Genomic DNA, 15585 nt, shown 5'->3' with positions numbered 1-15585 from the left:
ATTATTAGAAAGGGAATGGTGAATAAAACGGAAAATGTCATAATGCCTCTGTATCGCTCCATGGTGAGACCGCACCTTGAATACTGTGTACAATTCTGGTCGCCGCATCTCAAAAAAGATATAATTGCGATGGAGAAGGTACAGAGAAGGGCTACCAAAATGATAAGGGGAATGGAACAATTCCCCTATGAGGAAAGACTAAAGAGGTTAGGACTTTTCAGCTTGGAGAAGAGACGACTGAGGGGGGATATGATAGAGGTGTTTAAAATCATGAGAGGTCTAGAACGGGTAGATGTGAATCGGTTATTTACTCTTTCGGATAGTAGAAAGACTAGGGGACACTCCATGAAGTTAGCATGGGGCACATTTAAAACTAATCGGAGAAAGTTCTTTTTTACTCAACGCACAATTAAACTCTGGAATTTGTTGCCAGAGAATGTGGTTCGTGCAGTTAGTATAGCTGTGTTTAAAAAAGGATTGGATAAGTTCTTGGAGGAGAAGTCCATTACCTGCTATTAAGTTCACTTAGAGAATAGCCACTGCCATTAGCAATGGTTACATGGAATAGACTTAGTTTTTGGGTACTTGCCAGGTTCTTATGGCCTGGATTGGCCACTGTTGGAAACAGGATGCTGGGCTTGATGGACCCTTGGTCTGACCCAGTATGGCATTTTCTTATGTTCTTATGTTCTTATGCACTTCAATTTTCATGAACTGCTTTAACATTTTGACAATGCATTACCATACATACACAGGTATACACACACATATATATATATATATACACACGCACATCTTGTACAGGGCATTGTTTTACATGCCACAAAGCAGTGGATGCCTCTAGATTTCAACGCATTAGATGCATATCGTAAGGAACATATCAAGTAAGGAAAGAGCTTTTCAAAGTTCAGATACGTTTAAGACTGCACGGTCTCTTCATTTATTGCTCTGTGAATGGTACCCAAGGTGCCAGAGTAATCCCTTTTAATAGATCTCCAATGACCTGTGACATCTTGTGCGACAATCTCCCAAGATAAAAAGTGAGACGGGTTTGTCTCGTCTTTGGATTTTCCCCAGATATTCCTGCTCCTGACACCGTTTGTACCAGAGCTTGTAATGCTCTATAACCCCCTTTCTCCCTCCATTGCACCCTCTTACTCTGGATGTCCGGGTAGAGAATCATGAGCAGCAGTGCCCAGCGCAGGGTGAGAACGGTGGTCTCCGTGCCAGCTCCAAACAGGTCAATAGTTGTAGCAACCAGGGTGGCTTCCTTGAAATTGCTCTCAGAGTCCTCTTTAGCCTGCATGAACATAAATGAGGTTTGTAAGAGAAGAGGGGGACATAATAATTAATAAATAAAAGACAGATGTGGTTTTCATAAGAGGTGGCAGAAAATTTAAGGGCAAACAACATTTTGCCCATGAAAGTGAGCTCTTTAAAAGCTACGCACCCTGTATGCAGGTAAAACTACGTGCCAGGTCCACGACGAGCCCACTTTTACCCGCATTCTTGTGGAGATGTTCCTGGCGCGGGTTTGGGTCGGGGAACAAACCAATGCTGCTGGATTTTGGATTTTCAAAACTACAGGCATTTTTCAGTCAGAAAACATATCCACGGAAAAAGGCAGGCGCAAGTCTCTGGGCACTTTTTCCTTTGGTAATTTCAAAAAATGAAAGCGACACTGACTTTGAAAATTGGTTCAAAGACCTGGGGTAAAAAGCACTCGTGGACATTGCTGCTATGTGGGAAGTGTGAAAAATGACTCCCATAATGATTAGCATTCACAAGCTACAAGGAGTCACAGAAAGGAGAGGATAGGAAAGCATTTATGGGAAAGCGGCAGGAAGCAAAAAACACAGCAAGGACAGCAAAGGTGCAAATGGAGGGGAAAAAAAAAAAGCTTATGCAGTAAAACAAGGTGAGAAAAGGAAATGAAGAGGAGATATTGGAAAACAGAGATAAAAAGGAAGATTGCGTGGACAGTGACAAAGAAAAAGCAGAAATACTGAACAAACGCTATTGTTTGGTATCCAAAGGGGAAGGGATTGGAGAAGCTCCACCGATGACTGGCAGAGGAGCCGGTACCACTCCACTTACAGAAGGGACAGGGTTTGCATGGCACTGGCAAAACTGAAAGTGGACCAAGCAATACCAGGATATTAAGGGAGCTCAAAAAGGTTCTGGCAGCTTCACCGACAGAGCTCTCCAGTCACTCTGGCTACAGCTCCTGGAGATGGGCAATTGATGTCCCTCTTTATAACAGTGGAAATTGGGAGGATGTTGGGGATTACATGGCCAGTTAGCCTGACCTCCATGGTGGATAACTCAATGGAGTCATCCCTAAAAGAAATGATAGAACGATATCTTCATTCTAGTGAGTTACAAAATTCTAAGCAGCATGGATCTACAAGAGAGAGACCAAGCCACACAAATCTGATTACTTTCAGACTAAGTAAAAAAAAATTGGACATTGAATCATAAGAGTCAAAGGCAATCTGAACCAGGTCTTACCATTAATGACAATTTTAAAAGATGATTATAAACCAAATCTACAGATTTAAAAAACTGCAGGCCAATTGAACCTAAGCACATCATACTATCCACAAAGGTTAATCAAATGCATCATCAAAAACCCAGGGTTTACAGAGCTTTCTAAAGCCAAGATAATTTTCCATCAGCCTTGATTCTCTTGGAATAGTATTCTATGGACTAGGACCTTGTGTCAGATAGTCTAAAATTCTCTAGCCATATCTGAGTATGTTCACGTGATGGCTTTGTTGTACAACATCTAAACTACATCTCAGGCAAGGTAATCACTGCTACTTAAGTACAAACAGAAGCACAAAGACAAATCCAACTGGCAACACTTCACCCAGGATAAAAAAGTGCCCCTAGTCTCATCACTAAGATTTGTGATGCTGGTAGCAACAGCGATACCCATTGCTCCTGCCCTCACCAATTCCTTTAATAAAAGATATCCCAGGTCACCCTGAGGATGGCTCCAAAGTGATGCCACTCCAGGCAGTCGGCGCCATTTTTAAACGGAAATGGTGCAGGTAGGAGCAATGAGCATCCCCTCTCCACAGAAGCAGTAAGAAGAGGGTCAGGGAAATCCCCAGCCCTGGCAAACTAGGCGGGGTGGTTCAGAGGGTCTCAAGGAGGCCCTGGCTGGCATCGGCTCAACTCAACTAAGTAGACCTGGGCCCAGAGACTGGATTTATAGGGCAAGAGGGGGTCAGAGGAGCCCAGGCAGGCCCTGGCTGGACTTGGTCTAACCTACATGGCTTTTGGAGGGGATGGTAGAAGGGCTGGAAGGCTGTTTGTTTTTTTGTTTTGTTTTCAAAAAAGAAAATGCCTGAAAATTTTAGGGTGTTTTCATGAGAGACCATTTTTGGTTCGTTCCATGTACAATGAACTGAAAATAGTCTCATTCATCCAATTTAGTGCATTCATATTAAACAAATGCACATCCCTAGTAAACGACGACCTGCTGTAACATGCTTGAGCTCTCTTGTTGGAAAAGTGTGAAACAATGATAATGATGATGAAGAGAAAAACAGGTATGAGAAAAAATGACAGAGAAAGACCGATCAAGAGTGGAAAAAAAGCAGAGAGAAAAGGCAAAAAGGGAAGAAGGAAAGAAGAGAGAGAAGAAAGGGAAAGAGTGCAGCTCCAAAGATGATCTTTAACCATTGATATTTACCTTTTCTATTTCTTCCAGAAAAGCATCAATATAATCCCTTTTCTGGGCTGGGTCCCAGCTCTCCTTGTGCTCTCTAATGATCTCCTTTATGAAACCAAAGAGATCATGTATGCATTTTATAAGCTTCTGATGAGGCCCAGGCACATGCCTTAGGTAGGGTGCAAAGGTTAGAATCTAGGAAACAAAGGAAAAGATCCTAAATCTACAGCAAGTATAGAAGAGCTAGAAGCAAGAGCATTCAGGCAGATACAGAACAGTGTGCTCGGCTGAGCGCACCATTTACCATGTGATTGGCCGTGCGTCTATTATCCCTAATAGTACTTATCACATGCAAATGCATGTTGATGAGCCTATTAGTTAGTTGCCTATTGAAAGTAACGCCTTCTCAAGGGCAGGCATTAAATTCTGAGCAACCTGGAAAAGTGTATAGAAAAGCATAAAATACCACCGTCCGACTTAATATCCTAGCGATATTAAGTCAGAGGAACCAAAAATTTGAAAAAAAAAAATGTGCCCGCCAGTCAGCAGGTTAGAAAAACGGATGCTCAATTTTACCGTCATGGCTGTCCGTGGGTTCGGAAACAGACACCAGTAAAATAGAGCGTCAGTTGTTAGGACCTGCTGACAGCCACCTCTTCGCTAATAAGGAGGTGCTAGGGATGCATTATTGAGCCTAGTGCCTCCTTATTAGCGCGACACCTCATTTAAATAGAGAATCGCGCACCTAGGAGAGATGCCTGGGCGCCAGCTCTCCTGCATTTTTTACTGTATCAGCCTGATTGTTTGTTGACTCTGGGGATGGGGAAATACCTAGAGTATCTGAATGTAATCTGCTTTTAAGTGCCTGAAAGGCAGAATATTAAACCAAATAAAATACAACAGATAAAAAAAATCCTGAAATTAGACAAACATCAAATCATCATAACAAAACAATATTTAAAATACACCATCATAATTAAATGTAAACACAAATATACAAATGTCTTCTTGCTGCCCACTCGCTGAAACTCTGAAGCTGCTGCTCACTTTTTCATAATTAAGGATAATTTCCCTAAGCAACCATGTCTTTATACTCTTCCTAAATGTCATTTAACACTTTTGGAAGTGGACTTCATCTGGAAGAGAATTCCATAATTTAGGTGCCTGCTCAGAAATCCAAACTACGCGTGTTTCTGATGTCCCTAGAATTACCAACAACTCCTTTTGTGACCATGACCAGCATATTCTCCCTTCAGTCTCTTAACTCAAAAGTGCACATGTATGATGTACCATTTTCTCAAAATTGCTACCTGACACACTACTTGGCAATGCTGTGCAAGTGTACAAAATTTTTTCAAGCACCATATATGAAAAATGTGTCCTTAATATTTTGTGAAGTATATCAAAAGTGCTCATGGGAGTTAGTAAAAGCAAGTTTGCTTACTGTAAATGATGTTTTCCGTAGATAGCAGGGTGAATTAATCATACTACTTGGGGAATGTCCTCCAGCCCTCTAGGTGGTGGAGCTCCTCAAAGCACGCAGAGCTCTGCTCTATGTGCCCATGTGTGACCTCTCCCCCGTGGCTCCCAGCCTGCCTCAGTCTGTTATCCAAGCTTGTACTCTACGGTTAGGAGACTGTCCGGGGAGGAGAGTGGGTTAGCATGGCTAATTCACTCTGCTATCTACAGAAAACACCATTTAAGGTAAGCAAACTTGCTTTTTCCCCCACAGATAAGCAGGCTGAATTAACCATACTGCCTGGGCATACCCAGCTGGAAGGTTGAGCCGCCGCATGGTCTCTGGAAGTGGTGCATAGTCCATTCTGATTGTTGTAGAAGGGATGTTCAACCTGGTACACTGCTGCAAACAGTCTCTTTAGTTGTTCCTGCCAAAAGGATGACTCGGCCCACCACAGCATCTGCCACCACCTGCTGGTTGAGACAATAGTGTGACGTGAAGGTATACAGCGACAACCATATTACAACTTTGCATATATCCTGAATGGGTACCTTGCTTAGGTGGGCCATGGAGGCCGCCATCGCTCTGACTTGGTGTGCTTTTGGAGAGGCAGACAAGATTTCTGCTCTTCTATCGTAACAGAACAAGATTCTTTGGAAGATCCAAGACGATAGGGTTCTCTTGGAGACAGGGAGTCCGGGAGCATTCGGGTTGAAGCCCTGGACTCCAAATGCAAACGTTGCTTGTGATTGGATTGCAAACGTGCCTTAGCCTATGTGTGAAGCCATCTTTCTGCTTCAGATTTGTGCAGCTTCAGGAAGAAGGTTGGTAAGGTGATTGTCTGGTTAAGGTGGAATGCCAATACCACCTTAGGAAGAAAGGATGAATGAGTTCTTAATGTCATTTTGTCATGATAGCACTCCAGGTATGGTGAATAGTGATCCAACACTTGCAGCTCACTGACCCTCCTTGCTGAGGTAAGAGCAACAAGAAAGAGGACTTTCCAGGAGTGATACCTTATGTGACTGCTGTCCATAGGTTCGAAGAGCATTAGTATTAACTGTTCTAGCACTAGGTTGAGATCCCATGGAACTGGCAACTTTTGGATTGGTGGGCACAGATGAAGAATGCCTTTCATGAATCTAGAGACAAAAAGATGGCACGACACTGGCGAGCCATTGTGTGGGAGGTGGTAAGCTGCAATGGCACTGACATGTACTCTGACAGATGCCGTTGCCAGTCCCACCTGATACAGGGAGTGAAGGTACTCCAGCAGATGTTCCGGAGGGCAGGAGAAGGGATCTACTCCATGCTCTTTGCACCACTTTAAGTATCTGATCTACTTGACTTGGTAGTTTTTCCTGGTGGAGTACTGCCTGGAAGACACCAATACATCTTGAATTGGAAGTGGCAGTTCCAGGTATGTTAATACTGTCCTCTCAATCTCCATGTTATCAGATGGAGGGAAATGTACAGGGATCCTCTTTCTCCTAGTAACAGGTCCCGAGTGTATCCCAGGGGCTCTGTCTGCCTGCTGGATAGATGGGCTAGGTGGGTGTACCGCGGTAGCCTGGGTCACATAAGAGCATGTAAACCGGACTGATTTGTATTGTATACAGGAATTCCGGTATATAAAAATTATAAATAAATAAATAAATAAATAAGAGTGAGAACGTGATTTGCTTCTGGACGGGTCTCAACATGAGCGGGACAGGAACTAAGATGCATTGCCGTCCTTCCACACACAAGATGAGGTGCATGTCCTATATTAGGTGGTCTTTGCTGGGGTAGCCGGAATGGGTCGCAAGCACTGACCTGATGTTTCCCTTGGCACAGCTGAATCTGACTGTTCTTGAGCTGTTCGAGGTGCCTGCAGTCAGCATAGGGTACGTCACCTGGAGATCTCTCCCCGTGTTCATGGTCTTTGTCCGTGACAGGGGGGATGGATCCAGGGCAACCCATCATCAGTTGATAGGACAAGGAAGTAGTTGTAATCCCCCTTTCCTGAGATGGGCCATAAATGCCGCTAGGCAGTTGAAGACGACCCTCAGATACAGCACCCATTCAAATGGGAGTACCTTGTAATCAAAGTAGTGTCCATTGAGCTGGAAGTAAGGGCACACTGCCCAAAGATACGGTGGATGGAAGAATTGGCATGTGCTTCCTTTGGGTACCTCACACTCCTCCTGACGTTGGGTTATAAAGGGGATAGAGTGTATGTGATGGAGGTCCTTTTGCCCCTCCCATTGTGAGGGAAACTGTTGGGTATCTGCAGCCTCCAGATGAGGTAAATTCCTTCCAACTTCTTGGGCATAAGAAAAAATGGGAAATAAGATCCCTGATCCTGCAAGGAGATGGGAAGCCAGCAGATGCAGTACTGGTAAAGCGATCTGAGGATCTTTTCCTTGATGGTCGTGATTACCTCCCAGAGATGGTAAAATGGGAGAGTCTTCCTCTCACTATTAGTGGTGGAGATGGTTGGGGTGCTCCTAAAACCCCTGCTGGGTCTTGGAGCTGATGAGTCTTTGGGCTCTTGCAGCTGAGGCAGGCTGGGAGCCGCAGGGAAGAGATCACATATGGGCACAGCTCTCTGTGCTTTGGGGAGCACAGAGAGCACTACCCTAGAGGACCGAAGGACGTTCCCCAGGCACTATGGCTAATTCAGCCTGCTTATCTGCAGAAAAATATACAGTACATGCATTGCATTATGTTATTTGAGCTAGCAAAGTTATATAGTACCTTTGGACTAGTAAAGATCATTTGGTCCATCCAATCTCTTCAGTTGTCCCACCTACACTACTCTATGCTCTCGTTATTTGTTTATTTTATAGACATTTTATATTCCTTCTTTTCTCAAACAATGGCCACAAGGCAAATGACAAGTTAATTACAACTGCAGTTGTATCAATTTCAATCTTTACAGGATTTATTTATTTATTTATTTATTTTTAATTTTATATACCGATGTTCCTGTAAAGAATACATATCGCACCGGTTTACAAGGAACTGAACAGTCGCCTCCAGGGCGGAAATACATTAAAACAGTCGCCTCAAGGCAGAATACATTAACACAAGTTAATGATCACAAAGGGGATAGCCATAAAAGTTAATGATCACAAAGGGGATAGCCATAAAGAATAGAGGTATGAGATAGATTATTGTGGTTGTTTGAAATGTAGCAGAGCACATCTATGAATTGGTCTGATAGATGTGTTAAAGAATAATAGTAGAATAGGGATGGGCATAGATAGGAACATAATGCAGGCACTAGAACAGAGGGAGAAGGGATGTTAAAGACTTTAGAATATGAATCCTTCCTTACCCTTACCACCAGTCTATGTGCTAATAAGATCTCACAGATGTCAAACATCCAAAGGTTAACAATCAAATCACATTTAATGCCCCATGAATGTCTTTTCTCTAATTATGTAAAACAAAATTTTTTTGCTCAAACATGAGTCATCTCTTGAATCAAAGGATATTCACTGAAGGCTACCGAGTCTTATCTGGCTCTTGTAGCCTGCCTGTTTTAATTAAAAAAAAAAAAAATTTTTTTTGAAAGATTGAGGAAGGGTTTCATATATATGAGTTTTGAACCCCCACAGGGTTAACTCAATTCATGTGTGTATAATCATGAACCAAACCTCCTCCATCCAATATTATTTTCTTAAATTGCGTGCAACAAGGTGAAACTGCATGTGTGATTTTTTTCTCTTTTTTTTCCTCCTTTTTCTTTAAAATATCGTTTCAACAGACTTTGTAAAGTATACTTTAAATGTCCCGACTTATCTGGTAACGCTGAAAAACCCGACGTAGCCACGTTTCTGGTCCTCGAAAGACCCTTTCCTCAGGGGATATTCTCCTATTTTAGATCATTCGGTGTACCAAGACAGAATGTAATATTGTTGTCTTTCTTCAAGGCGCCATTACACGCTCTTCCATTCTTAAACGCTACTCACTAACCACCACAGCTTTTAACCTGAGCACACAGATGGCTCCATGACCAATCACAACGCCCGTTGCTGTGACGTATTGACGTCTGATTCAAATCAATGAAACCCAATCTAGCGCTTCATTTAATCCCTGGGGAACTTGCGTTTTCAGAGTAAAAATCCAGAATGCCTCACGTTTGTTCAGTAAACCTTCCTGATCTCCACCTCTCAGTGTCGCTGGCACATGATCGATTACCGTCCATTTTAATTCACTGTACGAGTGACCTTGCTGCACACAATGTGTGACTATGGTGCCATTAAGAAGGCTTACAAAAGGGCAAAATATTCGGATAGGCAGAGTCTCCTGCAGTACAAACCTTCTAAACAGGATCTGCAACTTGTCTGTGTACTGAAACAATCAGTGGCTACGAATGTCATTTCAGCATCGATACGCCGTCACTGGCATGTATTAGCTTTACATGACATTTTTATAAAGACACACCACTTATTGTAACCACTCGTGGGGCCAACATTAAAGATAAACTCGTACACGCACAATCTTTGCCGCATCCACAAGTTTCGATTAAAGGACATTTACGGTGTGGACATTGTCTTCACTGTACAAACAGCATTGATGGTCAGATTTGGCAAGAACCTGTGACAGGTTATCGAGTCTACCAGAAACATAATACATCATGTAACTCGGACCATGTAGTTTATGCGATTATTTGCCCTTGTCCTCGGGTGTATGTGGGCAGGACGACCTGCAAGATCAGAGTAAGATTAAATGAACACAAATCTAAATTGAATACATCCACATTGACAGCACCCATAGTCACACATTGTGTGCAGCAAGGTCACTCGTACAGTGAATTAAAATGGACGGTAATCGATCATGTGCCAGCGACACTGAGAGGTGGAGATCGGGAAGGTTTACTGAACAAACGTGAGGCATTCTGGATTTTTACTCTGAAAACTCAAGTTCCCCAGGGATTAAATGATTTGAAGTTCCCCAGGGGTTCATTGATTTGAATCAGACGTCAATACGTCATAGCAACGGGCGTTGTAATTAGTCATGGAGCCATCTGTGTGCTCAGGTTAAAAGCTGTGGTGGTTAGTGAGTAGCGTTTAAGAATGGAAGAGCGTGTAATGGCGCCTTGAAGAAAGACAACAATATTACATTCTGTCTTGGTACACCAACTGATCTAAAATAGGAGAATATCCCCCGAGGAAAGGTTCTTTCGTGGACCAGAAACGTGGCTACGTCGGGTTTTTCAGCTTTACCAGATAAGTCGGGACATTTAAAGTATACTTTACAAAGTCTGTTGATAACGATATTTTAAAGAAAAAAGAGGAAAAAAAAAGAGAAAAAAATCACACATGCAGTTTCACCTTGTTGCACGCAATTTAAGAAAATAATATTGGATGGAGGAGGTTTGGTTTATGATTATACACACATGAATTGAGTTCACCCTGTGGGGGTTCAAAACTCATATATACGAAACCCTTCCTCCATCTTTCAAAAAAATTTTTTTTATTAAAACAGGCAGGCTACAAGAGCCAGATAAGACTCGGCAGCCTTCAGATTCTTTCCTTTGATTCAAGAGATGACTCATGTTTGTTGAGCAAAAAAATGTTGTTTTACATAATTAGAGAAAAGACATTCATGGGGCATTAAATGTGATTTGATTGTTAATCTTATAAAATTCCCCAGAATATTTTGGTGCTTTGGAGGTTTGGTATCAAACATCCAAAGGTGACAGTCTGCAGGGACTCTAGAGCAATCCTGCCTGGAGGACCCCCAGCCAGTCTGGTTTTCAGGATACCCACAATGAATATGCATGAGATAAATTTGCATGCACTGTCTCCACAGCATGCAAATTTTATTGTGTACATATTCATTATGGATCTCATGAAAACCAGACTGGCTGACAGGTTTGGGAACCACCGCTCTAGAGCATAGCCAAGTTGTCCTGCCTCCCATACTATGCAGCCTTTCACCTCCCCTCAAGAGCATACCAGTCCCTACTGCACTCCCCTGCCCCCCAATCCAATTGACCTTGTTATATTTCTCTGGGAGCCTGATGCCATCATACAGCTGCTCAAAGTAACTTGGCTTTTCAGACTTCTTCTCTGGGCCTTCTACCATTTTGGGTAGATGGTCATATGCGTTATCATTCCTATGTAACCCTGGCCTACTTATCACATGAAAAGATAAACAGGAGTTCTTACCTCATTGGAGGAGGGGGAAGAAGGAATACAATATTTTCAGGTCCTTCCAGTGAAAGAGGACACATGCATGCAGAGCTCCAGCTATTGTTTTCTCTCTAAACACACGGGAGACTGGATTTGTGGCTCGAAGAGACAAATACTCTCTTAACTGAAGAAATGTATAGTAATGAAAACAGTTACACAAATAATCCAGGAGCTCTTCTTGGCTCCTATAGATATAGGGCAGGATGATTTTACAGTTAAGAACATGCCATACAGGGTCAGACCAACGGTCCATCAAGCCCAGCATCTTGTTTCCAACAGTGGCCAATCCAGGCCATAAGAACCTGGCAAGTACACAAAAATTAAGTCTATTCCATGTTACTGTTGGTAGTAATAGCAGTGGCTATTTTCTTAGTCAACTTAATTAATAGCAGGTAATGGACTTCTCCAAGAACTTATCCAATTCTTTTTTAAACGCAGCTATACTAACTGCACTAACCACATCCTCTGGCAACAAATTCCAGAGTTTAATTGTGCGTTGAGTGAAAAAGAACTTCCTCCAATTAGTTTTAAATGTGCTACTTGCTAACTTCATGGAGTGCCCCCTAATCCTATTATCTGAAAGAGTAAGTAAGTGATTCACATCTACCCGTTCTAGACCTCTCATGATTTTAAACACCTCTATCATATCACCCCTCAGCTGTCTCTTCTTCAAGCTGAAAAGTCCTAACTTCTTTAGTCTTTCCTCATAGGGGAGCTGTTCCATTCCCCTTATCAGTTTGGTCGCCCTTCTCTGTACTTTCTCCATCGCAACTATATCTTTCTTGAGATGCGGCGACCAGAATTGTACACAGTATTCAAGATGAGGTCTCACCATGGAGCAATACAGAGGCATTATGACATTTTCTGTTTTATTCACCATTCCCTTTCTAATAATTTCCAACATTCTGTTTGCTTTTTTGACTGCCGCAGCACACAACCAATGATTTCAATGTGTTATCCATATGATGCCTAGATCTCTTTCTTGGGTGGTAGCACCTAATATGGAAACTAACATTGTGTAACTATAGCATGGGTTATTGTTCCCTATATGCATCACCTTGCACTTATCCACATTAAATTTCATCTGCGATTTTGATGCCCAATTTTCCAGCTCACAGGGTCTTCCTGCAATTTATCACAATCTGCTTGTCATTTAACTACTCTGAACAATTTTGTATCATCTGCAAATTTGATTACCTCACTCATTGTATTTCTTTCCAGATCATTTATAAATATATTGAAAAGTAAGGGTCCCAATACAGATCCCTGAGGCACTCCACTGCCCACTCCTTTCCACTGAGAAAATTGTCCATTTAATCCTACTCGGTTTCCTGTCTTTTAGCCAGTTTGTAATCCAAGAAAGAACATCGCCACTTATCCCATGACTTTTTACTTTTCCTAGAAGCCTCTCATGAGGAACTTTGTGAAACACCTTTTGAAAATCCAAGTACACTACATCTACTGGTTCACCTTTATCCACATGTTTATTAACTCCTTCAAAAAAGTGAAGCAGATTTGTGAGGCAAGACTTGCCTTGGGTAAAGCCATGCTGACTTTGTTCCATTAAACCATGTCTTTCTATATGTTCTGTGATGTTGATATTTAGAACACTTTCCACTATTTTTCCTGGTACTGAAGTCAGGCTAACTGGTCTGTAGTTTTCCGGATTGCCCCTGGAGCCCTTTTTAAATATTGGGGTTACATTTGCTATCCTCCAGTCTTCAGGTACAATGGATGATTTTAATGATAGGTTACAAATTTTTACTAATAGGTCTGAAATTTCATTTTTTAGTTCCTTCAGAACCCTGGGGTGTATACCATCTGGTCCAGGTGATTTACTACTCTTCAGTTTGTCAATCAGGCCTACCACATCTTCTAGGTTCACCGTGATTTGGTTCAGTCCATCTGAATCATTACCCATGAAAACCTTCTCCAGTACGGGTACCTCCCCAACATCCTCTTCAGTAAACACCGAAGCAAAGAAATCATTTAATCTTTCCGCAATGGCCTTATCTTCTCTAAGTGCCCTTTTAACCCCTCGATCATCTAACGGTCCAACTGACTCCCTCACAGACTTTCTACTTCAGATATATTTTAAAAAGTTTTTACTGTGAGTTTTTGCCTCTATGGCCAACTTCTTTTCAAATTCTCTCTTAGCCTGTCTTATTAATGTCTTTCATTTAACTTGCCAATGCTTATGCATTATCCTATTTTCTTCTGTTGGATCCTTCTTCCAATTTTTGAATGAAGATCTTTTGGCTAAAGTAGCTTTTCACCTCCCCTTTTACCCATGCCGGTAATCGTTTTGCCTTCTTTCCATCTTTCTTAATGTGTGGAATACATCTGGACTGTGCTTCTAGGATGTGTTTTTGTTTGTTTGGTTTTTTTTAACAATGACCATGCCTCTTGCACACTTTTTACCTTTGTAGCTGCTCCTTTCAGTTTTTTTCTATTTTTCTCATTTTATCAAAGTTTCCCTTTTGAAAGTTTAGCACAAGAGCCATGGATTTGCTTACTGTCCCCCTTCCAGTCATTAATTCAAATTTGATCATATTATGATCACTATTGCCAAGCGGCCCCACCACCATTACCTCTCTCACCAAATCCTGTGCTCCACTGGGAATTAGATCTAATATTGCTCCCTCTCTTGTCAGTTCCTGAAAATGTCATTTATTCCATCCAGGAACTTTATATCTCTAGCATGTACCGATGATACATTTACCCAGTCAATACTGGGGTATTACCGCACTACAAATTTGGTTAGCTTCCCTAATTTCTCTTAGCATTTCACTGTCCATCTCACCATCTTGACTGGGTGGACGGAAGTATACTCCTATCACTATAGTCTTCCCCCAACACACAAGGGATTTCTACCCATAAAAGATTCAATTATGCATTTAGTCTCATTCAAGATGTTTATCCTGTTGACTCTATGCCATCCCTGACATAATGCTACGCCGCCTCCCCGGGTGCTCCTCTCTATCATTGCGATATAATTTCTACCCTGATATAGCACTGTCCCATTGGTTATCCTCCTTCCACCATGTCTCAGATGCCAATTAAGTCTATGTCATCATTCACTGCTGTACATTCTAATTCTCCCATCTTACTTCTTGATCACCACAATTAGTACAACTTATCTACATGAATATTACTCACTGAGCAGCTGGTGGACAAACACAATGCTGGCATCAGTGTGTCCTATTGACACATTCGAACAGGTCAGAAGTAATAAATGAGGGGATTGCTTTCTCCACTCCTTACTCAGACTATGGGGGAAATGCATTAACTCTCAGCTCCAAGAAACCTCTACATTCTCCTCCTCTCACTGCAGGGGGACCTGGGACACTGAAAATATTTTTGCTTATCATCACAGTTACCTACTCCTTACTCAATTCTTCATGTATCCTTGATAATCACTTTCTTTCTGGCTTTATCAAATCTTGACTTGCTTCAGATACGGAATTATCCTGTCTTAGGACTCCCTTTGCTCATATCTCAGGACACCTTCTCTTGGGAATCCCTAACCCAACCACTTTTTCACTCTTTTCTGCAAGAGAAATGCTGATATTTCCCTACCGGGCTCTCTGCAATCTCTCTACCCATAGAAAGCAATCAGTACACAATGAAGGGGTGGTATTGTATTTTTCCACTCTGGGTATTAAAGAGTTATGATACCTCTTTTAAAGAGGGCAACAGGGCCTTACCCCTAAACCAAAACCCAGGCCTCACTCTTTCTCCCCCTCCGATTTACCACTACCCCCTATAATCTATTCCAAGTATGCTTGAAATCTGTTATAGTTCTGTTGGTAGGCGATTCCAGGCATCCAGAGCCATCATAGTAAAGTAGTACTTTCTCATATTTCTCAAAGATTCCCTCCCTCCCTCAAATTTTTTTTGCTACAGATGTTGGATGAACTGTTCTGTCCAAGAGCCAATGTACCTCCTCTACTCAACCCCATGGATCCAGAGGTGTCTATTCCAACCAGACAGCTTTTGGGGTGTGCACAGGTTGCTATACTCAGAGTGCCGCTGCCACTGTGCCCTCCCTCCTGCATTCTTACATAGGATGTCTGCAAGCAGGAGGAAACAGACTTCTATCTGTGATGGCAGGTAAAGGATCAGCCCGCAAGGAGGAGGAGAAACAAGAAAGAGGGGGGGGAGGGATACTTCAGGGCAGGAAAGGAGAGAGAAAGGAAGATGAAACTAGGGAGAGGGGGATGTTGGGCACTTTAGGCAGGTAGAAAGAGCAGGGC

At 42.3% G+C, this 15585-nt stretch overlaps 1 protein-coding gene across 5 annotated transcripts in view; it reads right to left on the bottom strand.

The window, feature by feature from the left end:
- Positions 1-15585, bottom strand: part of LOC115084887 (cytochrome P450 2D15-like) — a 72821-nt gene that overhangs the window by 36399 nt on the left and 20837 nt on the right. For all 5 annotated transcript variants that reach the window (XR_003854664.1, XM_029590278.1, XM_029590277.1 and 2 more), the window contains exons 5-6: positions 3704-3877; positions 1159-1300 (exon numbers count right to left, since the gene is read on the bottom strand). Coding sequence is in view for 4 of the 5 variants with exons in the window: in XM_029590278.1 (XP_029446138.1) it covers positions 1159-1300; positions 3704-3877 (316 nt within the window). In the remaining variant the exon portion in view is untranslated. The remainder of the gene's footprint in view (positions 1-1158; positions 1301-3703; positions 3878-15585) is intronic.

Source organism: Rhinatrema bivittatum, chromosome 2, assembly GCF_901001135.1.
Source record: "Rhinatrema bivittatum chromosome 2, aRhiBiv1.1, whole genome shotgun sequence".
Lineage (NCBI taxonomy): Eukaryota > Metazoa > Chordata > Amphibia > Gymnophiona > Rhinatrematidae > Rhinatrema > Rhinatrema bivittatum.
The sequence above is the reverse complement of the archived record's forward strand: the minus strand, read 5'-3'. Positions and strand labels throughout refer to the sequence as shown.